General features: G+C 50.8%; 12 protein-coding genes across 12 annotated transcripts; 5 read left to right on the forward strand and 7 right to left on the reverse strand.

Moving 5' to 3' along the window:
- Positions 1 to 735: 735 nt before the first annotated feature.
- JCM6883_005691 (uncharacterized protein) lies at positions 736 to 1,828 on the forward strand (the record flags this gene model as incomplete). Its single annotated transcript, XM_076632589.1, has 5 exons — positions 736 to 1,110; positions 1,173 to 1,247; positions 1,314 to 1,532; positions 1,593 to 1,688; positions 1,748 to 1,828. The coding sequence occupies 5 exons, from the start codon at positions 736 to 738 to the stop codon at positions 1,826 to 1,828; spliced, it is 846 nt and encodes a 281-aa protein (XP_076487387.1).
- A 294-nt stretch (positions 1,829 to 2,122) lies between these two features.
- JCM6883_005692 (uncharacterized protein) lies at positions 2,123 to 3,901 on the reverse strand (the record flags this gene model as incomplete). The annotated part of the gene is made up of 7 exons (XM_076632590.1): positions 2,123 to 2,509; positions 2,576 to 2,659; positions 2,731 to 2,883; positions 2,959 to 3,371; positions 3,433 to 3,572; positions 3,638 to 3,759; positions 3,854 to 3,901. 7 exons carry the CDS (start codon positions 3,899 to 3,901, stop codon positions 2,123 to 2,125), a joined length of 1,347 nt encoding a protein of 448 aa, XP_076487388.1.
- A 480-nt stretch (positions 3,902 to 4,381) lies between these two features.
- JCM6883_005693 (DEAD/DEAH box helicase) lies at positions 4,382 to 6,537 on the reverse strand (the record flags this gene model as incomplete). The annotated part of the gene is made up of 6 exons (XM_076632591.1): positions 4,382 to 4,539; positions 4,606 to 4,690; positions 4,757 to 4,833; positions 4,895 to 5,303; positions 5,370 to 5,841; positions 5,912 to 6,537. 6 exons carry the CDS (start codon positions 6,535 to 6,537, stop codon positions 4,382 to 4,384), a joined length of 1,827 nt encoding a protein of 608 aa, XP_076487389.1.
- Positions 6,538 to 6,788: 251 nt separating this feature from the next.
- On the forward strand, positions 6,789 to 8,661 carry JCM6883_005694 (glycoside hydrolase family 15 protein; the record flags this gene model as incomplete). The annotated part of the gene is made up of 3 exons (XM_076632592.1): positions 6,789 to 7,078; positions 7,153 to 7,601; positions 7,676 to 8,661. The coding sequence occupies 3 exons, from the start codon at positions 6,789 to 6,791 to the stop codon at positions 8,659 to 8,661; spliced, it is 1,725 nt and encodes a 574-aa protein (XP_076487390.1).
- A 230-nt stretch (positions 8,662 to 8,891) lies between these two features.
- Positions 8,892 to 11,047, forward strand: JCM6883_005695 (OSBP family protein; the record flags this gene model as incomplete). Its single annotated transcript, XM_076632593.1, has 9 exons — positions 8,892 to 9,052; positions 9,181 to 9,206; positions 9,406 to 9,469; positions 9,603 to 9,674; positions 9,755 to 9,847; positions 9,929 to 10,316; positions 10,383 to 10,496; positions 10,553 to 10,830; positions 10,894 to 11,047. The coding sequence occupies 9 exons, from the start codon at positions 8,892 to 8,894 to the stop codon at positions 11,045 to 11,047; spliced, it is 1,350 nt and encodes a 449-aa protein (XP_076487391.1).
- Positions 11,048 to 12,140: 1,093 nt separating this feature from the next.
- On the reverse strand, positions 12,141 to 13,167 carry RPB5 (DNA-directed RNA polymerase core subunit RPB5; the record flags this gene model as incomplete). Its single annotated transcript, XM_076632594.1, has 6 exons — positions 12,141 to 12,159; positions 12,230 to 12,355; positions 12,420 to 12,641; positions 12,717 to 12,818; positions 12,939 to 13,021; positions 13,090 to 13,167. 6 exons carry the CDS (start codon positions 13,165 to 13,167, stop codon positions 12,141 to 12,143), a joined length of 630 nt encoding a protein of 209 aa, XP_076487392.1.
- Positions 13,168 to 13,870: 703 nt separating this feature from the next.
- HOM3 (aspartate kinase) lies at positions 13,871 to 15,959 on the forward strand (the record flags this gene model as incomplete). Its single annotated transcript, XM_076632595.1, has 6 exons — positions 13,871 to 14,019; positions 14,087 to 14,603; positions 14,669 to 14,846; positions 14,911 to 15,673; positions 15,739 to 15,798; positions 15,863 to 15,959. 6 exons carry the CDS (start codon positions 13,871 to 13,873, stop codon positions 15,957 to 15,959), a joined length of 1,764 nt encoding a protein of 587 aa, XP_076487393.1.
- A 1,308-nt stretch (positions 15,960 to 17,267) lies between these two features.
- On the reverse strand, positions 17,268 to 18,350 carry JCM6883_005698 (GNAT family N-acetyltransferase; the record flags this gene model as incomplete). The annotated part of the gene is made up of 3 exons (XM_076632596.1): positions 17,268 to 17,666; positions 17,734 to 17,939; positions 18,014 to 18,350. The coding sequence occupies 3 exons, from the start codon at positions 18,348 to 18,350 to the stop codon at positions 17,268 to 17,270; spliced, it is 942 nt and encodes a 313-aa protein (XP_076487394.1).
- Positions 18,351 to 19,300: 950 nt separating this feature from the next.
- JCM6883_005699 (uncharacterized protein) lies at positions 19,301 to 20,636 on the reverse strand (the record flags this gene model as incomplete). The annotated part of the gene is made up of 5 exons (XM_076632597.1): positions 19,301 to 19,525; positions 19,587 to 19,709; positions 19,781 to 20,017; positions 20,089 to 20,160; positions 20,241 to 20,636. The coding sequence occupies 5 exons, from the start codon at positions 20,634 to 20,636 to the stop codon at positions 19,301 to 19,303; spliced, it is 1,053 nt and encodes a 350-aa protein (XP_076487395.1).
- A 1,225-nt stretch (positions 20,637 to 21,861) lies between these two features.
- Positions 21,862 to 22,459, reverse strand: JCM6883_005700 (uncharacterized protein; the record flags this gene model as incomplete). Its single annotated transcript, XM_076632598.1, has 2 exons — positions 21,862 to 21,999; positions 22,064 to 22,459. 2 exons carry the CDS (start codon positions 22,457 to 22,459, stop codon positions 21,862 to 21,864), a joined length of 534 nt encoding a protein of 177 aa, XP_076487396.1.
- A 382-nt stretch (positions 22,460 to 22,841) lies between these two features.
- On the reverse strand, positions 22,842 to 25,236 carry JCM6883_005701 (WD40 repeat domain-containing protein; the record flags this gene model as incomplete). The annotated part of the gene is made up of 10 exons (XM_076632599.1): positions 22,842 to 22,985; positions 23,055 to 23,155; positions 23,215 to 23,503; positions 23,564 to 23,880; positions 23,945 to 24,047; positions 24,120 to 24,447; positions 24,512 to 24,606; positions 24,673 to 24,816; positions 24,880 to 25,068; positions 25,141 to 25,236. 10 exons carry the CDS (start codon positions 25,234 to 25,236, stop codon positions 22,842 to 22,844), a joined length of 1,806 nt encoding a protein of 601 aa, XP_076487397.1.
- A 170-nt stretch (positions 25,237 to 25,406) lies between these two features.
- JCM6883_005702 (uncharacterized protein) lies at positions 25,407 to 25,985 on the forward strand (the record flags this gene model as incomplete). Its single annotated transcript, XM_076632600.1, has 3 exons — positions 25,407 to 25,536; positions 25,619 to 25,733; positions 25,805 to 25,985. 3 exons carry the CDS (start codon positions 25,407 to 25,409, stop codon positions 25,983 to 25,985), a joined length of 426 nt encoding a protein of 141 aa, XP_076487398.1.
- Between the last annotated feature and the right edge of the window lie 848 nt (positions 25,986 to 26,833).

Genomic DNA, 26,833 nt, shown 5'->3' on the forward strand with positions numbered 1-26,833 from the left:
TTGACTGTGTGTTTGTACAAGGGAGATCAGGCCGAGAGCTGGTGTTTGGAAGAGGGAAAGAGAGAGAGAGCGCTTCCTCGTCTCTCTCCACTCAACCAATTTCGACTCGGATAGGTTCCTGCACTACGACATTCTAGCAAGACGTTCGGTACCTCGGCGCTTCCGACCGAAGCGGCCGCTGACCTCAACGCTCTCTCTCACGACCCGTTTGTTCGCTCATGTTCTCTCGGCTTCCCTCGTCCTCAACTCGCTCTCGAGCACCTACGGAAGGGAGCTACCGGTATTTGACTAGGCGGAAACAGCTATACACCATTCAGGCATGTCAGATTGGGCGAAACAGAAGGATCGAGAGGGAGACGTCGAAGCTGAGCTTCTCGTGGTTCCCTTCGTTACTTTGGTGGGTAAAGAACGAAGAGCATGAAGGAGATATCAGAACAGAGACGGGTGTCGTGTAGACCCGTCGGAGCTTGCTCGTAATGACCTCGACAGGCTCCAGTCGTATCTTCTCCTCCAACGTCTCGTCCTCAATCTCCTGTTCCCGTTCGTCCCGCTGTATGTGGAGGAGGCGATGTAGTACCGAAATTCCGACGTACGATCGATACGCTCAGTTCCCGTTGCGCTCTGTGCCCTCGCACGAGGCACGATCGTCGATAGGTTCGATTCTTGCGTGATCCACGAATTTCTTCCTCTGCTCTTGCCAACACTCTCGATCCTGCTCCCGAGCTCTCTGAAAAAATGGATGACCATTTGCGTCCCCCTTCGATCCCGCCTCCAGGCTACGATTCTCAACCCGATCTTCTCCATTACTCGCCAGCCAACGACGCTGCAAAACTCGACGAGGAGGACAAAGCCAAAGCCGGAAGACGTCGAGGCGACCTGCAAAAGATCTTCTACGACATCGTACAAAGTCGCAAACACCTTTCGCCCCAAGATCAGAACGCCCTCGAAACCTGGATTGGTAACCTCTGGACGGCCCTCCGCAACGCCTCCGACGTAGAATGGAATTTCTACCACGACAAGAATTGGAGGAGCATCAAGACTAGATTCGAGGGGATTCGTGACGAGGAATCCGTGGTTTTTCATAGAAAGTCTCGTCCCGAGTTACGACCGGTAAGGCGCAGATTCAATCTACCCAACGTCAGAGGGAATGTTGCTGACTCGGGGAAGCACAGATCTCGATCGTGAAAGACGGCGTAGTTCGCGAGGGTTTCGTGGTCGGGGGACTGATCGGGAAACTGAACCTCGAGGTAAACTTTTTTTCTCGCTTGCCGCATAGGACTTCGAATGCTGATCTTTTCGCTCTTGCATCCTAGACGATCTACGATGGCAGACGTAAAGAACTTCTTGACCTCCTGCAGTCGATCACTGATCTCGCTCAGCCTGAAATTATGAGCATTACGGCCCACGCACAATGGTTTGGCGTCATTTACGACACGATTCTGCACGATGAGCAGAACCTCGTCGTCAACTCCAAATGGTATGCGATCATGGCAGTAGCAGACTTCATCAGAAAGGAATACCGCTCGCACATCGTGAGCCATGGTTTCTCATTTTCCCACCTTTACATCACAGGTTGACAACTTCGATAGCAGGATACCCTCGGCAGAAAGCACTTCCCGACTCAGCGAGGCTGGGAGGCCTTCTTGAGGAGGTATCCGCCTCGGTCTGTCCTCGTAAAGATGGGAGTTGTGAGCGAAAATCTCGAATTTCTCCCTTGTACAACCTCTGACTCTTGCTTGTTCCGCAGCCTGCGATTGCTTCTCGCAGTCTTGGACACTCGAAGAACTACATGACCCATCGTCAACGACTCATCTACAAGGACCTTTAGACGTCGAATCTCGTTCCCCGTTTCTATCGCTTTCTGTTTCTCTCTTGCGCTCCCTCGATGCCTTTTCTGCGATGAAATCCGTCTTGTCACGATTGATCAGGGACTGCAACCATGTAGCATGGGTCATCGAACCGAGAGGAGCGGAGGAGTACGAGATGCTCGCACGAGCACTCCGTTCTATCCTGAAGCTCGAAACACCTGACGCGAGCTATCTCTCTCAAATGAAGCGAGACGAGAAACTTTCACAAACGCACCATTCCAGACAACCGTACGAATCGAATCAAGTATGAAAACTTAAACAGGGGAAGAGTGAGGCAACCCTTGAGTTAAAAAGTAGCAACGCGGACCGTGTCGACACGATTTGAGGTCGGAATGACAACGATGCGCCATCAAACAGTCTTCGCCTTTCGAGCACTTCCCGTGAACGAACTTGACGCAAAGTTTCGACTTGACGAACAAACGGTACCCGACTTTTTCTTCCCATTCGCTCGCCCATTCGTAGTTGTGAGAGTAAGGGCAGTTGTGGGTTTGACATCCCTCGGGACGGAGGTAGTGGTGAACGCAAGGGTGAGGCTCGTGAAGAATGATCCTCGGAGGATCCCAGGCGGGTAGTGGAGAGATGAGTCCTTGTTCTTTACGAGGTTCGACGCGAGAGCTCCTTCGACCTTGATCACGGCGTCCCTGAGTAGACGAGAATCGGTCAATGGGACTGGATCTTCAGTTTAAAGTAAGCTCGGTTCGACTCACTCGTTCTCGTTCTCGTTGTTTGCGACGCCTAGAAGCTCCCGAAGTCGTACTGAGTCCTCGCCGGTCCCTCCCACCTCTCTCGCGCTGCAGACCCCACCAAGAGCAAGATCAGCTCGTCCCCTCGAGCGAGAAATGGGTAAAAAGAGGAAACTCACAGGTCGAGTTCCAGATCTCTCTCGGACTTGAGCATTGTTCGGATCCATAAGTTGCGAGACTCCGTCGGCATCGAGGTTGTTACCAGGTGAAGTGGGTCGAGGGGGTTTCTTGCGACCTGCGACTTCCCATTCATCGCTTTCTTCCTCCGTTTCCTGAGAGACGCCGGCGGTGAACATGCTGATTGTCAACGAGCGCTCTCGATCCTATGTTACGAGGTAGAGACTCACGTCGGAAGGAGAAGAATCCCACAAGAATTGCTGGAACTCTTCAGGAGAACTCGGAGCTGCCATCTCAAGACTTTGCTCGTTTTGATTGATATCGTTATCTTCCTCAACAGTCTCCTCTTTCACTTCTTCTACCTCGTCAATTCGAGCTTGTGCTACCTCTTTGACGGACAGAGTCGTGAGGTCGGGAAGCGAGAGTCCACCGAATAAACCTTCGAGCCCTCGCCACGCTACGAAACTGTTCCCATCTACAAGGACTCGATAAGGCGGCGCGACGGAGATCGTGCTGACGAGGGTTATTTTCGCTTGATCGGTAGTCGGGAGCGCACGGAGATACCCGTAGAGGTGAGCGTTGTGGAGTGAACCGAGTAGAATAGTCGAAACCGTTTTCAACGGGACGTAGAGCTTCAATAGTTCTGTCCCCTCGAAGCCTGTCAGTGCGTCGACAACAGCAGAGGGGAATATCAGAGTGCTTACGAAGGATTCGGGCCGAAGCCGAAGGGAGACCGTTCGCTTGACGAAGAGGTTCGACGACAAAGCACGAATTTTCGGTAGAGGCGAATCCCCGCAGGAAGGCTTTCGTTTGACCAGACCCGATTGCGTTATCATGACCATCACTATCACCCCTCTCTCTCTGGGTCAACCTCGAGTGCGAGAAGACAAAGAGAACGAGGAGACTCACGAAACCAAATAAACGATCAATTTAGTGCTACTCCCTTTCGTCTTTTCCCTCGCGAGTGCATAAACATGCTCGGCTGCTAGTTTTCCACCTCGAGCTCCTTCCGTTAGATAAGAAGCGCTGAACTATTCATGACGAAAGACAAGGGGTCGGAGGGGGCGGCGAAGATCAATGAACAAGCTCGCAAATCAGTCCCTAGCTAGTCGAGGAGGGACTCACCTTGTCTCCCTCTGCGTTGAGCAGTAATACTGCGATCGACTCGCCCATGACACTGTTCGCGGATCAAACGAGGGTGAGCTGTCACCAAACGAGTCTTTTCAATCGGAAGATGGTGCACGAGCGAGCGAAAGGAAGACGTACCCGTATATGAGTCCGATCGACTCGACCTCTTGGACTCGTAAAGTGGGAGAACAAGGGGAAGAGGCGAAACGAGGTGGGAGAAAGTAGAAGGGGAACGAGCGTCCCGATGTGTTCAATTGAAAGTTCAGGAGCGCGGAGCTCGAGCCTTTCGTCCGACGACGATGACGACGACTCGATTACCTGTCTACTTGTGCTTTCAATCGACTCGTGGAGAAATGGCCCAACGAGCTCTTGAGATCAGTATCAGAAATTCGACGAGAAAAAGGAAAAGAACCTTGACTTCTCTCTCCAAAGGTCCGGTGATACGCTCGCGACTCGAAAGACCTGTAATAGTGTTATAACAAGAAAGACCAAGGATAGAAAGAAAGCAGAAACGAAGGAAATCTATCAATCGAACGTAATCTTTTTCGCAACTCCCGAAACGGGTTCCTTAAAGTGAGCTCCATAACTCGAATGAACTTGCTTCTTGATCGTAGTACCCCATTGATCGAGACCTGGAGGTACGACGGCGTTCGAGTCTCGTAGCAAACGGATGTATTGACCAGCTGCGAATCGGAGACGAGAGAGTTAGCTTGATTTGAGTTGTGCGAGGAGAGCGAGGGAGAGCTCACCGAGAGCTTTGTCAGCTTCAGTGAAGAAGGTGATACTCTTTCCGGTACGTCCAGCTCGACCAGTTCGTCCGATTCGGTGAATGTACTGCGAGTAAGGAAAGGATTCAGTCTTCGCGAGCTAAGGCGGAACTGTATGATAGTTTCTACTCACGTCTTCGATAGTGAGAGGGAAAGTAACGTTGATGACGAGTTCTACCTTAGGGATATCGAGTCCTCGAGCAGCGACATCTAAAAAAGAGGCGAAAGATGAGCTTGCGATCGCTAGAGTTCTGAGAGAGTGGACATTTACCGGTAGCAACGAGAAGTCCAACTCGGCCTTCCTTGAAGTCCGCCAAACTTTGAGTCCTCTTCTCCTGACTCATATCTCCATTGATACATCCAACCTGGAATCCTTTGTGTTTCAACATTTCGAACAACCTCGTCGCTTCCTTCTTGTACAACGCAAAGATCAACGCCTTCTCACGATCTTTACCTCCCGCGTCGGAACGAGCCTTGTTTTGACTGAAGCCGTTGTCGCGGAGGTGCGTGAGGAGGAGGTTCTCTTTTTGTCGTCCGTCGGCGACTACGATCGCGGTTTGTTCGACTCGAGAGTTCGCTTGGAGAGAGTCGGAACCGACGGTGATTCGGAGAGGGGAAGTCATGAAGTCGGCAGCGAGTTGTCGAACTGACATTGGCCAAGTCGCAGAGAACATTGCGGTCTGCAAAGGCGGAGGAACCGATCAGTGAGTAAATCATGGAATGAGAAGAGCGGAGACGAGACGTACACGACGGAATCTGGGTTCCTCGCCAGCTTGTTCAGTAATCGGTCTCAGGGGACCCGAAGGAGAAGGCATGCAAAGTTTGATGATTTCCCGAATATCGTTCTCGAATCCCTTATCCAACATTCGATCGGCTTCGTCGAGAACCAACCAACTAACTTTACTCAAATCGAGACTGTTTTCGCGAGCGAGATCGAGGAGACGACCGGGAGTTCCGACGACGATTCGAGGTCGTTCGTTTCGAAGGGTACGGATTTGATCGGGTTTCGAAACACCTCCGTAGAGACAGACGGAGGCGAGAGGAGGAGAGAGTGCCGAACAGATCATGTCGAGATTGTTGTGGGTTTGCATCGCGAGTTCACGAGTTGGGCAAATGATGAGTACTGAAACGGGAGCGGTAGATTTCCCTTTTTTCGATTGGGGGAGAGTAAGGATGTGTTCAATCGCTGGTACACCGAACGCGACAGTTTTACCGGAACTGGAAGAAGAGAGCGAGTCAGCAAGGGGAATTCGTTGCGATTTTCGGAAGAGATTAGAGTAAGACTTACCCAGTTTCAGCGATACCGATCACGTCCCTTCCACCCAACATGACGGGGAACGCGGCAGATTGAATAGGAGTAGGTTTCGTGTAACCGCTGAGACCTTTGCGAACTCCATCGTTGAGAGGAAGGGAAGCGAAAGAGAGGACGGGAGGGTATTCAGTCGCGGCTTCTTCCGGAGTGTGAGTGATGTTGTTCTCCTTGAGGAAGTCGGCGCATTCTTGAGCAGTAGCGACGGATCCGTTCGAAGTTGCGGTAGAATTCGAAGTCGAAGTCGAAGTTGAAGCAACGGGTTGTTCCTTCGTTTCGGTAGGAGCGTTCTTCTTGTCTTTCTTGGACTTTTTCTGTTTCGGTTCTGTCGCCTCCTCCTCCTTAGTCGCGGATGCAACAGCCTCGGTTTCTCCTTCGTCTCTCGACCTCTTTTTATCCTTCTTCGCTGCTTTCTTTTCCTTCTTTTCCCGCTTCTTGCGTTCTTCCTCCGTCTCCTCAGCTCCTACAGTCGAAGTAGTCTCCGCTGGAGTCGTCGTCGTCGATTGTTGTTGAGTTTCTTTCTCTGCCAACTTTTTTGCCTTCTTTGCCGCTTTGCGTTCAGCTTTCGCGATTTGTTCGGGAGTGAGTGCTTTATCGTCCGACATCCTTGTTGCTCTTCGCTTTCGAGTCGAGACTAGTCGAAGAGTGAGATCAAAGATTCCAAGATCTGGCATTTTTTTTCTGAAGTTCTCAAGTCAATTCGAGGTGTCTGTATTCAACAATATCCTCCTACATACGATTGATTAAATTTCCCCCGGTACCGCCTCCTTCCCCTGAGGCTCCGCTTTGCAAACGAGTGACGATTTTCCAATTCCACCTCTCTCCTCTCTCGACAATTCTCTCGCCTCTCGAAACGATGTCTACCTTCCTCCAACGACTCAGTTATTGGTTCAAAAACGGACCCGCCGCTCCCGGTACCGCTGCTCGACGTCGTTCCGCCTCGACTTCGATCTCCTCCTCCTCGCCTCCCTCCTCTCCGACCTCAGCGTCAGTTCGCAAGAATCCTCTAGTCGATTTACCACTCGAAGAGTTCCTCGCGAAACAGTTGGATGCGAGTTGGACAAAGTTACTCGCGAATGTTCACCCGGAGGGAACTACCCCTGGAGCGATTGTCGCCTCACCGTCGAAAGCGAAACCTGATTACTGGTTCGTTTCCTCCCTCTTACTCTCAGTGAACCGTCGAACAGTGCGCTGATGTGGAGAGGGTAACGCTGTGACAGGTATCAATGGACCCGAGATTCAGCCGTCGTGATGCGAAACATTGTTAAACGATTCGTTTCCTCCCCGAACCCCCAAGACGAGCAACTCATTCGAGAATACATCGAAGCATCCTTGATCATGCAACACAAAGAAACCGTCATGGGTGGATTCGACGAAGGAGGATTAGGAGAAGTCAAGTATTTTGTCGATGAACAACATTCTGATCCGAAGAAACGAGGAAACGAACCGTTCATGGGTGAATGGGGGAGACCTCAGGATGATGGACCGGGCTCGAGGATCATTACGTTGTCGATTTATGCGAGATGGTGTTTGGAGAATGGGAACGAGGAACAAAAGAAATTCGTAAAGGAAAAACTTTACCCTGGGATTAGAAAGGGGAAAGAGACGGGTGTGATCAAGGGCGATTTGGATTACGTAGCGAGACATTGGAAGACTCCAGGGTTCGATCGTGAGTAGAGTGTCCTCCAGTCTCTCCGTGCTTGAGAAGAAAGCTCACGAGACTTTTGGTCGTTCCTCTCGCAGTTTGGGAAGAAGTCTCTGGATTACATTTTTACACCCTCCTCACTCTCCGTACCTCCCTCATCGACGGATCTAAGCTCGCTCTCGCTCTCAACGACTCTACCTCCGCCGAACATTACACCCAAGTCGCGGCCGAATTGACCCCTTCGATCAATCGATTCTGGTCCCCCGAGAAACAAATCGTTCGAGTCACTCTTGACCACACTTCAGGCAGGGAATCCGACGAGAACGCTCATGTCGGAGACGCAGAATACGGGAAAAAGAGTGAACTGGACGCTGCGGTACTTCTTGCCGTTCTTCACGCCGGTCGTGAATCTCGTTGGGCGACTCTCACGGCAGACAACCAGAAGGAGGAGGAGGCAGAATCGGCAGAGAAGATCTTGTCGACTTTGAAGGCTTTGATGGATTCGATGGGGAAAGTTTATCCTTTGAATCAAGGTCGAAGGGAACGAAAAGAAGGAGTCGCATTGGGACGATACCCTGAAGACGAGTACGATGGCGTTGGATTGAGCATCGCTCATCCTTGGTATTTATGCACGAGCGCTGCTGCCGAATACCTTTTCCTCCTCATCACTCGACTCTCCTCCCCTTCGACTGAGGGACACATTGTCCTCACCCCTCTCCTTCACTCGACTCTCACTTCGATCCTCCCTACTCTCTCTCCGGCTCTCCCCGCCGTCGGTTCGACCCTTTCCCGCACGGACACATCATTCACCTCTCTCCTCGAAGCGCTTTTCACTCTCGCCGATTCGTTCCTCTCCGTCGTTCAACGCTACGTAGGCGAATCGCACCGACTCGACGAACAGTTTGAGAGGACGGGATCAGCACGCGGAAGTGAAGAACACGAAGATGGTGAGGTTGAGGACGGGAAGAAGGATGGACCCACGATTGGAAGAGGAGCGAGAGAACTGACCTGGAGTCATGCGGCGTTGATTACGGCCGTACAACAGAGGGAGATCGCGAAGAACGCAATCAAGGGAACGCAATAGAGTGCATATCGACGAAGAAGTCTCTGATTTTGCTTTTTTATCTATTTTTCTGCCTTGTTTCTCCCCGTAGTTTTGTCTCCTCATTAGATCGGTTTCTCATACATACATCGAATGCTGTAACCACTTTCATCCCTATACTAAAAACCGGACTCTGAGCTCGAGATGACGTTCTACTGCTTTTCCTCTCCACTTCACTCACTCCTCGACTCACTCCTTCACTCTCAAGCGCGATGGGTCTATCTTCTATAGTTTCGAAAGCCTCCGCCGTCGTAGGAGGATCAGGAGGATCCCCTTCTTCTCACAACAACACCTCTCCTCAATCCGCTCCATCAATGAGTAACGCTACTTCTCAAGACAAAGCCCCCGAGGGTGCTTCTGCAGATGATACAGAGTATGTTTCCATCTCTACTCTCTTCTCACCGGAACTCTCCACAGAGAGTGTCTGATGCGAGTGAAAGATGGGACAAACTAACGGTGACCTTTCCCTTGTTGCTCTCTCTCTCGCTCTCTGTGAAATAGGGTACTCGACGATGAACCCAAGAACAGTGAGTCTCATTCTCTCTCAGTCACTCAAGGGATATCCGTGCGAGGGAGATCAGGGAATCGGGAATTCTCAGGCGTCACCCACCTTCGGCATTGAGAAATCTTCACTCTATTGGGCGGATGGGGAGGCTATGAGGGCACTGTCGAGCTAGGACTAGCTTGAGCTCGATCCGCTGACCCCTCTTTGTTCTGAGTGCTTAGTGTTGCTCGCTTTGATCGGACAATTACGAGTTGGAATGGACCTCTCAAAGATTACTCTCCCCGTGTAAGCTTTTCCTCTATCTCCTCCTCGTTCTCAACCTCTCTTGAACCTCTCAATGAGGAGCGTCAAAAATGATTCGAGAAGAAAGTGGGGAAAAAGAGAGAACTGACCTCTTTCCTCTCTTTCTCCCTTGTAGATTCGTACTCGAACCCAGATCGATGCTAGAACGTGTGACAGACTTCCACAGTCATCCTGAATTACTCCACGGGTGAGTTCGGGGCTCGACTTGATCAGTCTGCTCGTTTCAATGGGAAACTGATCCACGAATCCGGAATCTTCACAATGTAGTGCCGCTTCATTACCTGTCGAAGAACGATTCATCACTGTATTGAGGTATTACTTGGCGGGATGGCATATCAAACCTAAAGGAGTAAAGAAACCGTAAGTCAGAGAGCTATTCCTTCAAACGTAGGCTCTTCTCCATAAGCTTACTCCCGTGTCTCCTCTCTCTCGTGAATGCAGGTACAATCCCGTCTTGGGAGAATTCTTCCGATGTCGATACGATTACCCGGACGGAACCGTCGCCTACTACGTTTCCGAACAAGTTTCTCACCACCCTCCGATCTCTGCGTGGTACTTCTCCTCCCCGGAAAACGGTCTCGATCTCTGTGGCGAGTTGAAACCGAAATCTAAATTCCTCGGAAACTCTGCCGCGACGATCATGGAGGGAGAATCTCATTTGAGGTTTTTGGATGGAGAAGCGGTCAAGGATGGAGAGTATGATATCACTATGCCGAATATGTATGCGAGAGGTATTCTCTTTGGGAAGATGGTGTTGGAGTTGGGAGATTCGAGTATTGTGAGAAATCATCAGACGGGAATGACTTGTGATGTCGAATTTAAAACCAAGGTGAGCTCTCCTCTTACTCGCTCTTCCTCCTCGATCGACTTGAGCTGATATGTTGAGACGAGCTAGGGATTCTTCTCGGGTTCTTATAATTCGATCGCGGGTAAGATCAAGAGTCCAAAGGGAGATGTTGGAGAAATTTCTGGACACTGGTCGGATCTGATGGAGATTACTCGCAAATCTGTAAGCCTTCCTCGTATTGCGATAACTTCAGATAAGTACTTAGGAGCGCGTTACAGACCAAGACGAAAGAAGTACTTTTCGACGCGCACAACACTTCCGTCACTGAGAAATCCGTCACTCCCGAAGCTCAACAACAACCTAACGAATCTCGAAGATTGTGGTCGAAAGTAACTCAAGCGATCAAACAGAACGATATCGATGCCGCTACGGAAGCAAAGACTGAGATTGAGGATGCACAAAGGGAAAGCGCGAGGTTGAGGGAAGAAAAGGGAGAGAAGTTCGTACCGAAATACTTCCAGTTGAGTGAGAAGGGTGAATGGAGACCTGCTTTTACGTAAGTTCCGACTCCTCTCTTCTCGAAAGAGCATTGTTGCTGACGAGCAGAGTCGAGAAATAGGTTACCGCAAGGCGAAAAATCCGCTCAACGAGAAGCAGTTCGATCATTCGTTTACGGTTCCGATCCCGAACCTCCTTCCTCGGTCGGTGCCGCTACTACTACCTCTACTGCACCTCCAACATCAACTACGACCGCTCCTCCTCCTGCCGTCTAAATTCCGCTCAATTATTCGTTCATTTTCTTCCGTTTCTTTCGGTCACCGCCACCTCTGTATACACGTTCTCTCCTCTCCCTCGCGGTTCTTATCCGGGATCTTTCTATTCGACTTATTGAGCTTTCGAACTCACTCCGATCAATCACTTGTAGTTTCTCTCCCTGTCTCCCTTTTTGCGTATGTCTTTCGAACCGTCTTTGTCATGTCAACACTATCACTCGCGCGAGGAAGGGATGAGCTTCGAGAGATATGATTCGCACAGGATCAGACGGGGAGCTAGGAACTGGTGGACTACGACAGTAAACAGAAAACTGGAACGGACAAAAAGTGACTGCGATCCCGCTCACTCTCCTCCACAGATCTTGAAGCCCACGAGACTTCGTCGACGTGTATCTATGCTTACCCGCCACTCACTCGAAGTGGAGAAGAGAGTAAGCCCTTCGACATGCGTCGACGAAGACTCCTGGGATACATATCGGTAGAGGAGAATCAGCTTGAACCGGAGAGAAGGGAGTGACTCCCATCGATAGATACTTTAGACGATCCAGTGCGCTGACTATAATCCAATCTTAACAGCCTCGCGTGAAAGTCGCAAGACTGTAAAAAAGGTCATACGTCCGCGCGTCTCCAACGACTTGAGTATCTCTTGATGGGAATCACTCCAGAAAGCGATGCGCTGGCGAAGGGGGAATACAGAACTGAGGGGAAGGATTGTGCTGAGAAAGAAGTAGTTGAACGGGAAGAAAGAAGCGAAACGACGAAATTTTCGGTTTTCTTCGCGATCGAACGACGCACGGATCCTCCGCGGAGTGCCAGAACAGGCTCGAGGGCTCGACGACGACGACGATGGTGACGAGGGACTTATCACCCCTGTGATGCCCTCTCCCATTCTGCTGCACCTCATCGAACGAGCGAGCTTTGCTGCGAAAGAGGAAGAAGAATTACAGTCAAAAAGTACAAGGAGAGGAGGAACAGCAGACGATTTCCCTCGTAATCGTTACTGAACCCGTTTCCCGTTTGTCCGTCCCCATCGCTGAACGACCGAAGAAGAACGTCTAAAACCCGAATCGAACATTCGCTTTTGTCCCTCCGTCTATAGGCACAGTCGGTATCTGCCAATCGTGCACGTCGGAACATGATCAGTCTCGATAATAAGAGGGAAAACAAAAGAGATGCACTCACGAAACGTATCGACCAGCCGTTTCTGAAGACCTAATGATTTTCACCACTTGACCTCGTTTCAACCCGTAATACCTCGCAACTGGATCGTTCAACTGAATCCTCGGTAGTTGAGTGTCCTTCAATCGACTGCAACTCACAATAATCACCATCAACACCTCTACTTTCACCGAGAGAGAGGAGGAAAACTTACTAGCGCAACAGTAATTGTTTCTTAGCTTCAGGAGTCATGACTTCATGTCTCGGTACCAAAACGTGATGCGTAATGTTAACCAACAATTCGGATTCCTGGAACGCTTCAATCGTGAATTGACTAGACATGGCCGTGATGACTTTGTTCGCCGAGGGAGTCATCGAGGTTTTGTAGATTAGGATTCCTCGACTGATTTTTTGCGTTTCTAGGATTTCGATAAATCTGAAAGTAGCGTCGAAGGGAGGGGTTAGCTTGAAGGAGAGAGGAGGGAAGGGAGAGGGAGATGGAAGGACGCACTTTCGCATAGTTTTGATTCCTACTGATGCTTCTTCAGCGTAAAACACGTACACCTCTTGTCCTGGTTCTTCTTTTGATGCTGCAAAATTGATCTTTGCTTTACTGTTTGCCAGGTTCAAGAAGGAGGAGTGAAGAGAGAGCGAGAAAGGTTAGCGATGGTCTGTTTTCCGTCTCGTCTCGGTTACGGAGCCCAACGAGAGGGAAGGGGTAGTTATAACGTACTCTAGAGCATTTGTACCACTCGCGTATTGCGCTTTAAAGTCCTCGAGGTTCATCTTGATCTCATCATCCGAAATTTGGTAACCCTACAACCCAGCATCGTTCGCTGATCAGTTCACTTGTACACGGTATAGAGAGCTCAACGCTGGCTCACACGGTCCTTTACGAGCTCGTGAATCGTTCTGTTGACGCGAAAGAGTCGAGCGGTTTCTCGTTCTTGCTCATCCGCCATTGTGCTGCCAGCAGTTTCGCTAAGTTTGCGGGTTTGAAGGATGTAGGAGTCGGTCTGAAAGGTCTGGCGAGCGTCGAAGGTGGTTAGAGGTGATGAGAGAAAGTCAAGGGAGATTTTGCACAAACTCTCGCTTCATCTCCGACCATTCACTTCGACCTACGTAAACTCGTTGGCAAGATCTCGAGGCACACGCTAGAATTCGCGCACCGGCTACCGGCTGTCGCCCCCATCTCCTTCCTCGACTTGTCCGCTCTCAAACATCCTGAATTCCACTCTTAAGCGTCTCGAGAAGCTAGTCAACGGTATACGATGGGGCCGGCAGTACCAGGAGGGACTCTGACGCAGTGGGTGCTGTCACAGATCAAGCTCCAGCCAATAGTGATGACCTGTAGCTCGCCCGAGATGGAATATAAATTCTGACATTTCTTGAATGAGATTTTACGCTCGTTACCAAAGCGCTACTGGAGACTGAATGCTGCTACGATCTTGCCAGACTGTCAACTTGCATTCGAGCGAAATTACGGCACGGAAGAACGATTTCCGCGTCCTGTGAGCGAGTTCGAATTTCGTTTTGACTCAACTGTTCCTTTCCGTCTGCATCTCTCCGCTACCTCCAAGCCGCTCTCTTAGCCTCGCCCAGCCTCAATCCTCGACTCTACCCGATTACTCTCTCGTAGTTTCAGACCTTTCCAAGCAGTTCTCGATGTCGACATCGAATTCATCTCCCTCTTCTTCTCGGTCAACTCCGACTCCTCTGAGAGGTAACCCGGCGAATGGAAACTGGATCATTCAAAAGTACGGTGGTACCAGTGTTGGAAAGTTCTTGAACACGATCGCCGATGAGATTGTCCCGTTGAGTCTTTCCCTCACCTCCCCTCTCTTCTTGCTCCGACACTGATCTAGCAATCTGTCCGTGCAGCAAATACCTGAATGACAACCACCGAGTAGCGTTAGTCTGCTCAGCTCGTTCCGGTTCGACAAAAGCGACCGGAACTACGAATTTACTCCTCCGAGCCGCTCTCGAAGCGATGCGACCCAAAGCACCCGACATGGCATCTTCCTTCTCTTCCTTCCGAAACTCCCCTTCTTCGAGTCCGATGCCCGGCACGCCTTCGAGTTCTACAAGACCGAATTTAGCAAACAGTATCAGTTCTTTGAGGCTGTTGGATCGATTAAACGAACAAGAAAAGAGTCTGTTCGATGAGACGGTGGATCAAATCAAGAATGATCATTTGGAAGCGGCGAGAAAAGTCATCAAGACGGAAGAAGTGTTGAGAGAGGTCGAAGACGAGTTGGAGTACGATTGTGAAAGGTTGAGGGGATTCTTGAAGGCAGCGCAGATTATTGAGGAGATCTCGACGAGGTCGAAAGATATCATTATGGGAGTCGGGGAACGTCTCAGTTGTAGGATCGTCGCTGCTGCCCTGCGTGATCGCGTGAGTTTTCGTTTTCCACTCGAGTCCTTTCCGTTCGTCAACTCACTCTGCTTTGACGTTGACAGGGTATCGACTCGGAACTCGTCTCTCTCGAATCTATCATCGACTGGGAAGTCGTCTCTGCGGACGATTCGAAAGCGGGAGACAACGCACCTCAACTCGGTCAAGAATTCTACTCGAAGTTGAGTCAACGGCTCGGAGAGAGATTGGCGGAATGTGGTGATCGAGTACCTGTCGTTACCGGTAAGTCCTGGTGGAAGCCTACTAGTCAAGGAGTGACAATGACTAAAGCTTCAGGGATTTTCAGGTTTCTTCGGAGTCGTTCCCGGTTCACTGCTAGCTCAAGTCGGTCGAGGTTACTCGGATCTCTGCGCCGCCCTCTGCGCGGTGGGTACCTCGGCGTCAGAACTGCAAGTCTGGAAAGAAGTCGACGGTATCTTTACTGCCGACCCTCGCAAAGTTCCGACCGCTCGACTTCTCCCAACGATCACTCCTGAAGAAGCCGCCGAACTGACCTACTACGGTTCAGAGGTAATCCACCCTTTCACGATGGAGCAAGTTATCCGAAACTCGATCCCGATTCGAATCAAAAACGTCGAAAACCCGAAAGGAGAAGGAACGATCATCTTCCCGGATCACGTCACTTCGGCTGCTTCGAGACCTCCTTCCCCTCCTCGTAACCCTCGAGTCGCTACTGCTCCTTCGGCAGCTCCTTCCTTACCTCAAGACGTTCAAGTTCCGGAACATCATTTAGGTCCGACGGCGATCACGATCAAAGACACCGTTCTCGTTCTATCGATTCGTTCGAACCGTAAAACGATCTCTCATGGATTCTTCGCTCGTATCTTCGGTACCCTCGACAAACATGGAATCGTTGTCGATTTGATTTCGACGAGTGAAGTTCACGTTTCGATGGCGATTTACGGTGAAGTCAGGAAAGGAGTCCTGGATCGAGTCATGAGGGATCTCAAAGTGGTCGGAGAAGTCAGTATCTCGAAAGATATGGCTATCTTGTCGTTGGTCGGAAAGCACATGAAGAACATGGTTGGAGTTGCCGGAAAAATGTTCAGGTGAGCCACTTCCCTCTCGTATGACCAATTTATAGATAGCTGAAGTTGGTCTCTCGTATCCGTAGCACGCTGGCGGAAGGAAACATCAACATTGAAATGATTTCGCAAGGTGCAAGTGAAATCAAGTGAGTTTTCTTCTTTCCTCTCAGTCCCTCTTTCTGTACTGACCCTGGGCATTCGCATCGATAGCATCTCATGTGTCATCGAAGAAAAAGACGCTGTGAAAGCTCTCAACCTAGTTCATCTCCGACTACTCCATCTCGCCCAACAACCCAATTTCTCCTGATTAACCCTCCTCTCTTCGTTCTCTCTGTCTCTCGATACCATTCCGCTCGCCCTCCTCTCTTGTCGTTTCAACAACGCTGTAGACTTTCGATCTTCGATACAACTCGCATACATAGAACTCCCTATTCCGTGTCTTTTGTGACAAAAATGTACATTTCTCTTGCTATCGATTGAACGAACAGAAGAGATACCGGTCGGTTCGTTAGAAGTCTCTCAACTAGAGCAAAACTGCAGCGATGAACGGTGCAAAGATGGAGAAGGAGAGATTGTCGAGTCTAAGCTCGAAAAACGTGAGGATCTGATCGCGCCGACAGTCGAGAGTGTACCTCGAAAGAAAGCACAGGATGCGCATCAGACTTATCGTGCCGCTGTCACCTACTGCGGCGACTTGAGCAACGAATGAGCCCCGGGGAAGAGTATTCGAGCGTTCAAGAATCGCGCGCCTCGGCTTCTCTCCCAACTCAAAGATAGCATGTGATAGATGACAGAATCGACGATTGTGTTGAGCAACCTTTCCATCATCCACCCGCGATGCTGCCCTTCATTCTTCTCCGTCTCTACCATCGATTGTGCTCTGCCATCCACGCTTCCCTGTTGACCCCGAGAATAGATGCGGTACGGTGACCGAGACTAGCCACATAACTGTCATCGTAGGTCACGATAGTGCCGGTAGAGAGTTGTAAGGCTTGGAACACGCCGCCGCGACGTCCCACCTCGCGAAAGAACCAACCGCTACCAGGAACGATCTCCCAATATTTGTGATCTCCTTCAGAACGAGTCTGAAAAACGAGACATGAGCCGATCCTTCTCCGACGCAACAGGAGGAGGGGGGTGGGGAGGGGGAGGGGGGAGGGGGGCCGGTTACTCACTGTGTTGAAATCGATCAGATGAGTTTTCGAGTGCTGCCACAGATGGTGAACTAGCGAGTAAACGAGTTTGTACTCATGCTCGGTACTTGCTTCCTGAATGCGTTGCCAAACCTTCGTTAAAGGAAAGAAGCGGCGTCAGCGTGTGAACTTCATTTCTCGAACCGCAGAAACACACTCACCTCTTGTGGATTGTCGTAATTGACCATGTTTACTCCCCTACACTGCGGAGTTCGGAAGGAGCCGAGGAAAGAGAGGGAAGCTGAAGAGGAGAAGGAAAAGAGGGTGACAGGCGCCGCGTTGGAAAAGGTGTCGCCGGCGAACGACAAGGCACAGGCCTCTCCTCAGCCTGACACGAACGAAGACGCGAGCAAAGATCCTCTGAGAGGTTCGTGAGTCGCGCCTACCCCGCAAAGACTCGACAGGAGAACTCACCTCCTATCCTAGTTTCTCAACTTCTGTCGATTTACCCACTCTTGCACGTCGACAATATTCCACCATACGTTCTCTTCGCTTTCCCTCCATCCCAAGCTTTTCATGACTGCTCGACTAGCCTCGTTCTCACGGTGAACGTAACAGAACCCTAACTTTGAGTCTCGAGCTTCTTTGCGCATTTTCGAAAGACGATGCTGGAGCACTAAACGGGCTAGACCGAGTCGACGACACGAAGGGTTGACATAGAGAGTGCCGAGGGATCCGTCGCGATGGGTTGTAACGTGCGCGACTAGCTCGGCGTCGGAAGAAGAAGAATTCGAGGAAGAACGACGAAAAATGCAAGAAGTGTGGGAGAGTCGAGTAAGGAGGTAAGAGGGTAGATGTGGTACTTCTGACGTCGAGAGGATCTGGTATACGAAGAAACCGGTTGGTCTCGAGGACGGGGAGAGCGCAAATGAGAAGAAAAGGACTTGCGATTGGTACATCTTCTTCCTCCGCCTCTCTGATTTCGAAGCCTTCTGGCAACCGTAGCTCTTCTTCAGACGAAGTCGTCGTTGCAGGTTTGTGATCGCCAAAGTACGCTGGATCGCACCAGATTCGGCTGGCGGACATGCATTCAACTCCGGTCACTCTCTCGACCACCCTGGTCCATCGATCGTGAATCGCTCCTATACGTACGACTGGAAGTAGCTCGCGACGGCGTCAGCTCGAGGGCGGCAGCAAAACAGAGCCAAAGCGAGCTGAAGGAACTGACTATCTCGTTTCTCGCGACTCGCTTGATCCATAACTTGTCCCAGTACCTCGTACAGTAGCTCCTCAGCTTTGGTTCCATCATCGTTGGAAGTAGTCTCGGTTGGGGTCTGACTGCAAAAGAACCGGAACTGATTTCCCGCGTCGATGAGAACGATCCAAGGGAGCTCTGGTCCTGGCTCGGCTGTGGACGGTTCGTGAGAGGTCGGAAAGGTGGTGTAGACTTTGAGTGGGTTGCCAGGCGTGACGAGAGTCGAGAGAGTCGGCAGAGAAGTGGGGAGATGAGATTGAAGGAGAGGGACGAGGGACGAAGGCGATGGATGCTCGTGAAGTACCGGCATGTTCTAAAAGCTTCTGGGAGGGTGGTGAAGTCGTTCAGATTAAGTAATGGTGAGACGGAAGCGGAAGAGAGAGCGCTCGGTTAACGCTGTCTCTTATCTTCCTTCCTCTCACCACTCAGTCGAACTCACCAATGCTGAGCAGACACAAGAAGATATTTCAGCTGCTTAGGTAGCCGAAATCAGCGAGCCACCGTTGCTCTTCTCCTTGCTCTGCAGCTGCTTTCGATTCGCTTTCGACTCTCCCGGAGACCATCCTCTGCTGACGATTCTCCTTTCTGACTGTCTGCACAGTCTTTAGAGGTATGTACTTTCTCGTGATCGAGGCGTTCCGATGGCTAACCTCTCCTTCCGTCTCCAGGACTTTCGGTTTCGTTCTCTTTGCTCAACCGAAGCCAATAGCTTCTGCTGGCTCGGCTCGGTCACACGTCAAGGCTTAAGGATGTGAATAGTCTCGCACTCCTTCGACCAGAGGCGAATTAGCCCTATCCACGGTCAGCACTGTCATTCTCCCCGTGAAAGATCCGAGCGCCCATTCACAGGGGACCCGCGCTCAGCGTCCGTAGGACCTCTACTCGTTCTCTCACAGACAGCACAGGGCGATTGTATCTGACAAAGAAGAGAGGAAACAAGCCGCCTTTCGAAAAAAGCCGGAAAACGACAGCGACTCTGCCCAAATTCCACCCAATCTCTGCCCAATCGCCCAATCGACCTCGAATCTTGAGGATGCAACTCAGTCCTCCCCGTTTCATTTCACACGGTCAGCCCGTAGCGCGTCACGCTGACGCTCTATCTAACAGAGTCGTCGAGCCCAGAGAATCGAAATTCTCGCAAGTTGGTCCGAGCGGAGTCGTCGATCCCTTCTTTCTGACAGAATCAACACAAGACAGAGGAGTTGCACAGAAGTCACGGGCGGAGAAAGGCAACAGAGGACAGAGAGAGAGGGGGGAAAGCTAAAAGTAATGACCTCCTGAACCTGCTGCTCCCAAAGATTCGAATCCGTAAACTCTTCCAACTTGACGGCTACTCAAGGTACGGTGCGAGAGAGATTGTATAGAGTCATAGCCCTTTCCTCTTCTGCGTAAAGTGCCAGGAACTTCGGACGCCTTCGAGGTCAATGCTTGAATCTTGTTGACAACTCGTCTCGACCTGCTCTTTTTCGGTGACGGTCCCGGGACCTGGCAAAGATGGCTCATGTCATCCTCGAGCTGGAGACTCGGGTGGGCGAGGGAGACTCACAACATCAAGGCCAATCCTTCCGAGCACTACTTCTGCCGGGAATTCGTTCAAGAACTTCTCCCGATCAGCAGACAGAAGGACATATCCGCGACCTTCGGGGGCGTAGTGATCGCCTTGATGAGCCTGTGGATTATGAAGGCAGACGAGTCAGACTTGCGATCGGCAAAGATACTTTTGAGCGAGGCGAAACTGACTTTTGCGACCAGGCCCTCCAAAACGATGTAGACTTGGTACCAACACCGATCGTCCTCGAGCGAGAAGCCAGGTTGCTGAGCCCCTTTGATTGAACGTTCGATAGGCTCAGTCCACTCGACTTGGAATCGCTCCCTTTCTTTGCATTTCGAGAAAGCTGGTGCGAAATGGAAGAATTCAGACTCGATTTTCACCGTCAGTAGCACGTGAATCTTGTCAGTTCTCGCTTTTCGAGGACCCTGAGACTCAGTCATCCGAGGGTCAGCACGTACAAGACCTGTGAGACGACTCTGGCTGGAACCTTGCTTACGGATAATTGCCAGCCTCTCACGAGCGTCTCAGCTTCGTATTGAGCTCGGATTTGGCCCTTCGAGCTGCTATACTGCAAAGTTACACGAGTCAAGTCGAGATTAGCACGACTCAAGCTGAGTTGTTCGAGCTGCGAGAAGAGATAAGACGTACGAGGCCGCACGAACTCATTTTCCCCAAATCTCCTTCCTTGAGGCTACGTACTTTGCTCACGATGGAGCGAGGGTCGTCGTAGTTAAAGTACTCAGGCTTGGTTCCCGTGGCGTCAAGGAGGTCGAGAACCTCGTCCTTCCAATTCGTGAGCTTCTTGATGCGATTTGGTGAAGGCGAAGGTGTTCGACCCTTTTCAAACTCGACGATAGCATCGAGTACCTTGCACACTTTTTCTCGACCTTTCTTGCGCCTTGCGACGGCGTCACGGCATAGCGCCTCTCGATAATCAGACCTGTAATCGGGCAAGACGTAAGCGCGTGGTGCTTCTTCCGAATGCTGATCGTCGATGTGGAAGGGCTGCTGAACACGAGAGCTTCCGGGACGGGCGGTGGCCATTGTCGGCGTCGGCTGAAGGAGAAATCGTGAGGAGAAGAAGGAAGAACGAAGAGTCGAAGACCGAGTCCTGACTCTGATTCACTTGCGCACGCTCCCCAAATTGCCCGAGATCCGTGCGAGGTCCGAGGATCGAGTGCGGAGATGTGCACTGTACTGTGAAGATCACGTCGAAGGAAGGGAGCTTCTCAGCTTGAGCTCAAGACAGTCTGCGATTTTCTGCATGCTTCGTGTTTTCGGTGCAAGTTGAACGCGTGGATTTCCAGACGGAAGATGCTCTTCTCGATGTCTTGTTTGTCTGAGGAGAGACGAAACGTTGAAGACGATCTTGCGATAGGCTCGCGTGAAAGAGCGGAGATAGAAAGTCGTAAAATCTCGCAAGTTGATCCGAGCGGAGTCGATAATCACCCAAACTTCGCAGAGAGTCGAACGCAGACAGACTTACAAGAGAGACTCACATCAATAGAGGGAACAGGTCAGAGAGAGAGAGAAAGGGACAACTAAAAGTAGTGACCACCTGATTCTGCTTCTCCCCAAGATTCGAATCCGTAAACTCCTCCAACTTGACGGCTACTCAAGGTGCGGTGCGAGAGAGATTGAAGTGATTCGTAGCCTTGTGTGGGTGGGTTGCTTCCCTGACGTCGCCTGCCTTGACGCGCTCTAAATGCGAGAGCTTGAATTCGACCAACAACTCGTTGCGAATTGCTCACGCTCGGTTGGCGGGCAGAAACTTGATCACGCCAGCGCGAGACGGTCAGCACCAAACATAATTACGGTAGAATCAGAGCGGGAGAAGCTCACCACATCAAGGCCGATCATCTCGAGAACCGCCTTTGCCGAAAATTTCGTCAGGAAGAGCTCAACAGAATCTTTGGATTCTCGCTCGGCTTCGCTTGCAGCTTCAGCGACCTGTAAGAGTGAAGGTAGAAGAGTCAGGTCTCGAAAGTGGGCACGGTTCATTGAGAGACGGGAAAAAAGAGCGGAGACTGGAACTGACTTCTTTCGTGTACACTTCGTACAAAACAGCAAAGGCTTGATACCAGCACTCGTCTTTCTCAAGAGAGAAACCTTCTAGCCGCGTGAACATGATTGAACGAGCGATAGGGTTGATCCACAAGGTTCGAAAATCTTGAGCGCTCATAACATGATGCGCGCGGTCGCTATATAGTTCTCTGCTGATGCGGTCCAGGCGATCTTGCAGTTTAAGAATCCTTGTGTCGCGAGGGTCCTACAGGCAGTCTTCTTCGAAGTCAATTCGGGCGCAAAGATGTGAGAGAGGCTCGGAATTTTTAACCGGTAATTCCATTCGTTTCACGAGTGCATCTGCGCGGTATACGCTTCGAATTTTGCCGGATCTTCGACTGATCTACAGGCATTAGATGAGAGTCAATCAGCACCACTCTATGGGGCTCGAGAAGCCAGAGACGCACGAGGGGATAGCGTTCCGATTGGAAGAGGTCCCCTTTCAGTTTGGACAAAAGCATCGTGATCTTGGGATACTCTTCATAATTGTAGTGGTGAGGTTGCGTTCCTTCGGCATCGAGGAGCTCCAGAATCTCGATCTTCCAATCTGTGAGCGCTTGAATGTCTTTTTCAGCCGGAGGAGATTTTCGTCCTTTTTCGTGCTCGACGATTTCGTAGAGTAAGTTGCGAACCTTCGTCCGACCTTCCTGACGACGGTTCAAGTCCATGTCCATCCAGACCTTTCGTTCGCCCGAATTGTCAGGTGGTAAGACATAAGGGCGTCTTTGCGATTCTTGAGTGGACGGAGATACGGGAAGGAGGGGATGTTGGCTGTCGAAGCTTTCACGACGGGAGGCGTCCATTGTGAATGGTGAATGAGGGAAAATGTGGGAGGAGAAGAAGGAAGCACAGAGAGCGATCCCTCCGTCCCATTCGAGTTGCGCACATTCCTCCAGACGTACGAGAACCGTGCACCTTTTTGTCCCACGGATCGAGTTCGGAGATGACGAACGGGAGGATCCGTTGAAAAAAGAGAGCTTCTCAGCTCGAGCTTGGCACAGTCTGCGAGTTCTTCCTGTTTCGTGTGCCACGCGCGAAGTTCGATATGAGAGATGTTTCTCTCAGGGACCTGTTCGATTGAAGAGAGACAAAAGGGCGGAGATTATTTTGCGAGAAACGAAGAAAGAAATCGAGTACGAAACTGGATCCCCTTGATTTGCCCTCGACCTTAACCGAATGATCGATCTACTTTGGCCTCTCTTTGACGACATCGTCATCGCTGTCACTCCTATCGTCGAACACGGGTTTCGGTTGACTCTTTGACCAAGCTGACGTCCAAGTGTTTTCACCTGGATCGTTCGTAGCGTATTTGAGTAGCGCTTCTCGAGGCTACAGCAAGCGTAGGATGTCAGTTCCATACGACTCGATAACAGGAAAGGCAGGGATATGCGACTGTACATCTTGATCTCGCAAATTTGACTTGATCATTCCTTGAACCACGTGTTGCGTTGCTGAAGCTCCAACCCTTCCACCTCGTCCAGGTCCAGTGATCGGAGGAGCTGATCGAGTGGAGTGAGCGTCAGTACTGAATACAGAACACGAGAAGAAGCCAACTGACTAGGTTTGAGAGTTTTCTGAGGATCGTGTCTCTCCCTCTCTCGCTTCCTCTTCCCTCCTCTACCTCCAGCACTAACTCCTCTCTCACCGTTCAAGTCGTCTTTGAACATTGGCAAAGAATGAGGAGCGATGATCGGTCGATCCAGTTCGGTGCCGTCGGCGTTCGAGTTGAAAGTCGATTCGACCGTCGGTTTTCGAACCGTTCGAGTTAAACCGAGGAGTGCTCCCTTCGTCGACAGTTCGGGAGAGTAGAGAACATGGATTTCTCCAGACGAAGTCGAACAAACGATCTATGCGAGAAAAGAGTCAGACTGACTACGATCGAGAGAGAGTAAAGGTGTCAAACTCACTTGGTTGATCCTTTCATGCCAAATCACTTTCACGACAGAAAACTCGCTAATTTCGATCCTTTCCCGAATTTCCATCTCACCCTTCTCCGTATCGACCTTGATCACGACGATTTCTCCCATCCTTTGTCCCAATTCCTTCTCCAGTTCAGCCGCTTTCGATTCTTGTTGGTTTCCAGGCAAGACTCCCGCTTTCGACCCGGCCGTTCCCGTCAAGAGGTACTGACCGTCGGGAGAGAAGGTGAGGGAAGTTTCAGAGTTGAGGGAAGGGAGGGAAGTGAGGACGGAGAGAGGTTTCTTGAGCGATTTCGGGTTCCAAACTATAACGAGCTCGATACGAGGTGAGTCTTGATGGAATGTAAGATGGACCGTGATGCAACTCACGTTTGACAGTACCGTCACCACCTCGTGTCGCGAGGTATTTCCCATCTTTACTGAAAACGACTGAACTCGTGATCGTTCCTTTCTCATGAGCTTTATCGTTTGACTGCACAGATGAAGCTCGTCAGTTCACGAAGAAGCAACCGTCTCCCTCGAGAAAGAGTAGAGAATCACTCACATAATCGGGTCTCGTGAAATTCCCACTCGCTTTCCAGACCATTAAACTTCCATCTTCGTTCGCCGCTGCAATCAATTTCCCATCTGGTTTACTCCAACAACAGCTCGTCACCTTCGTCTTTCCTCCTCTTTCCTTACTCTTCACGACGATAACACTCTTCGATTGTCGTCGATTCGTTTTGTCCCAGATTCGAAGGGTCGAGTCGGACGAGGCGGTGAGGAAGAGGGAAGGGTTCGTAGGGTGCCAGGAGAGGGAAGAGACCGAGGAAACATGGCCGGAAGTGTTACGGAGGTCTCGAATGTACATATCTCCTTTCACGAATTCACCACTGAGCTCCGGAAGATCCGGGTCAGCAAATATATTGGGAACAGGGAGAGCAGGTGATTACTCACAGTTCTGCTCCATCTCGATCGTAATACTTGACTTGATCTGAGCCATTCGCTGCGAGGAAACTATCTCCAGAATTCGAAAACGCAACGTCTACGACCTGCGGACCGCTCTCGATCCGTCAGCTACATAATTCCACATAGATACAGAGTAGTGGAAGACTTACTTGATGTCCCGCCCTTGATTCGAAAGACCTGAACGGCTTGAAATCCGATTTCATTCCTCCGAAATCCCAGATCTTAAGATCGTAATCGTAACTACCCGAGACGAGTCGAGCTCCTGATGGATCCATTGACAATGCTGAGACAGTCTACGGAGCCACACGAGGGTCAGCGGGAGTGAGAGAGCGCAAAGGAAGAGAGAACGAGCTCACTTTGATATGATCTTTCAGGACGACTTCGTGTGTCGTGGGAAGATCACCGCTGCTACTTCCTGTCGGTCCAACGTCGTCCCCATCTTCCTCGTCTTCCGGTTGTTCTTCTCGAGGCTGTTCATCATGTTGATCGTCTTCAATCGCGACTTGCTTCCCTTTGTCCTGCGGCTTACTCGTAGTCCCCTGTCCCTACAGCAGCATCCGAGTCAGTCTGCTACCTCGAGCGAATGCAAGTGCGCGTAATGATGAGAGATCGCGCACTCGTTTAGTTTGTTCGACCCTCGAGAGATTGCCAAACTGTTTCTTCTCCTGCACAGGCTTTCCAAACGCCAATGGAAGACCTGTCAGTTCGTCCATGGTCGAAATCGGTGAGTCGATGATGAGGTGAAGGAGAGAAACTTCTCGATCTCTCTTCGCTTCCTGCTCCTCACTGTCGACTAGATCCGGCTCAGCTTGTTGTGGAAACTATCTACAACAGCCCTCACATTCTCTAGCCATCTGCCTCCTCCCCAGAAAGCTTTCAAACGATGTCATTCCCCACTTCCTCTGTTCCCTCTCCCTCTCTTTCTCCCTCTTCAAGCGCAACCCTACCTGAACGATCGCCGAATCTGTCATTGAAAGAGATCGGTGATGCGAATCGTCGAGCTCAACTAGACGGTACGTCTTGCTTCCGATCTCCTCTCCTCCTCGCCTCCCCCATTCTACGTTCTCTGACCACAGCAACGATTCGGGAGAGCAGGCGTTGCAGCTGGAACATGCGCTGGATTCTTGAGTGGTTTTCTCTCGACGAAGGGCTTGAAAATGTCAAGAAATGTCGGTTTACTGTCAGGATTGATTTCTGGTGTCTTCGTTGGGTGCGTCTCTCCCGTGCTGCCCGCGCTCCTCCAGCTTCTCACACTGACAATGGACCGTCGAGGGAGAGTAGCTACGTCTTCACGCAAGAATCCCTCAAGCTTCAACTGAAGAAAGCGACCCTATCGAACCAAGAACTGAGGAAACATCTCTCTGAACGGGAAGAAGTTTGGGATCTGAGTAAAGGAGAACGAGGGGTCAACGGAATGGAAGGGTTCGAAGACAAGTATGCGAGTACGAGAGGTGATCACTGAGTGGATCGAATGAAGTCGCTTTCCCCTTTTCTCCCTGTGTCTGTCTGTAGCTTATCTTTCCGCATTAATCTCCTCCCCGCTCAGCTTGTAAGGTGAAGCGTTCGATAACCGCTGTCAATGTCGTTCCTGTACTTCTATCCAGCCGCTCCCTCACCAAAATTTCGTGAAATTTCGTGAAATTTTCCAAAATTTTCCGAAATTCACCAAATTTCACCAAATTTCACCAAATTTCACCAAATTTATAGCTATTTCGATGAGGGCCTCCGTCCCCTGAACGGTCCAGAGCGTCTCACGTCCATGAGCTTGGCTCTCCCAATCCTCTCAATCCCCACACCGTCGATGCCCAGACCCTGGCGAGAACATATTGAAACGAGAGTCTCGCAAGCTGACCCAAGCGCATTCTGTGAATACTATTCTCCAGCCGTTTTGTGTAATACCAGAGATCCGAACTAGGGACCGATGGAGTTGAGAGAAGGCGCTCTTGCAAGCTTGGAAGTGGGAACGAGGGCAGCGCGAAGAAGTCTTTTCAGTTCTGACTTTCCTGCTCGGTTTCCTCTCTCCGAGCTCTGGTATCTGACGGTCAGTTACAGAAGCTGCTCCTGACGCCGGGACCAAGGCTGCTAGTATAGCTCGACGCTCTAGCAAAGTGGTTTGAATCTCCGAACCATCGCATTCTCCTCTTCCTCTGAGCTCAATTCTGCCTTTTGTCCTTTCCATCGCTCCGGATTGTCGCGCTGGCTTCGGGAAACTTGCCTCTGCAGCAGACAAGGACGTGGGAGTCAAGCAGAAGGAAGAGAGAAGTGTCCTCTCGAAAAACGCGAAACCCTTGCCCAATCCTGGCCCAATCC

The sequence above is a fragment of the Sporobolomyces salmoneus genome (genome assembly GCF_050403485.1).
Source record: "Sporobolomyces salmoneus JCM6883 DNA, S_salmoneus_JCM6883_v1_ctg28, whole genome shotgun sequence".
Classification (NCBI taxonomy): Eukaryota; Fungi; Basidiomycota; class Microbotryomycetes; order Sporidiobolales; family Sporidiobolaceae; genus Sporobolomyces; species Sporobolomyces salmoneus.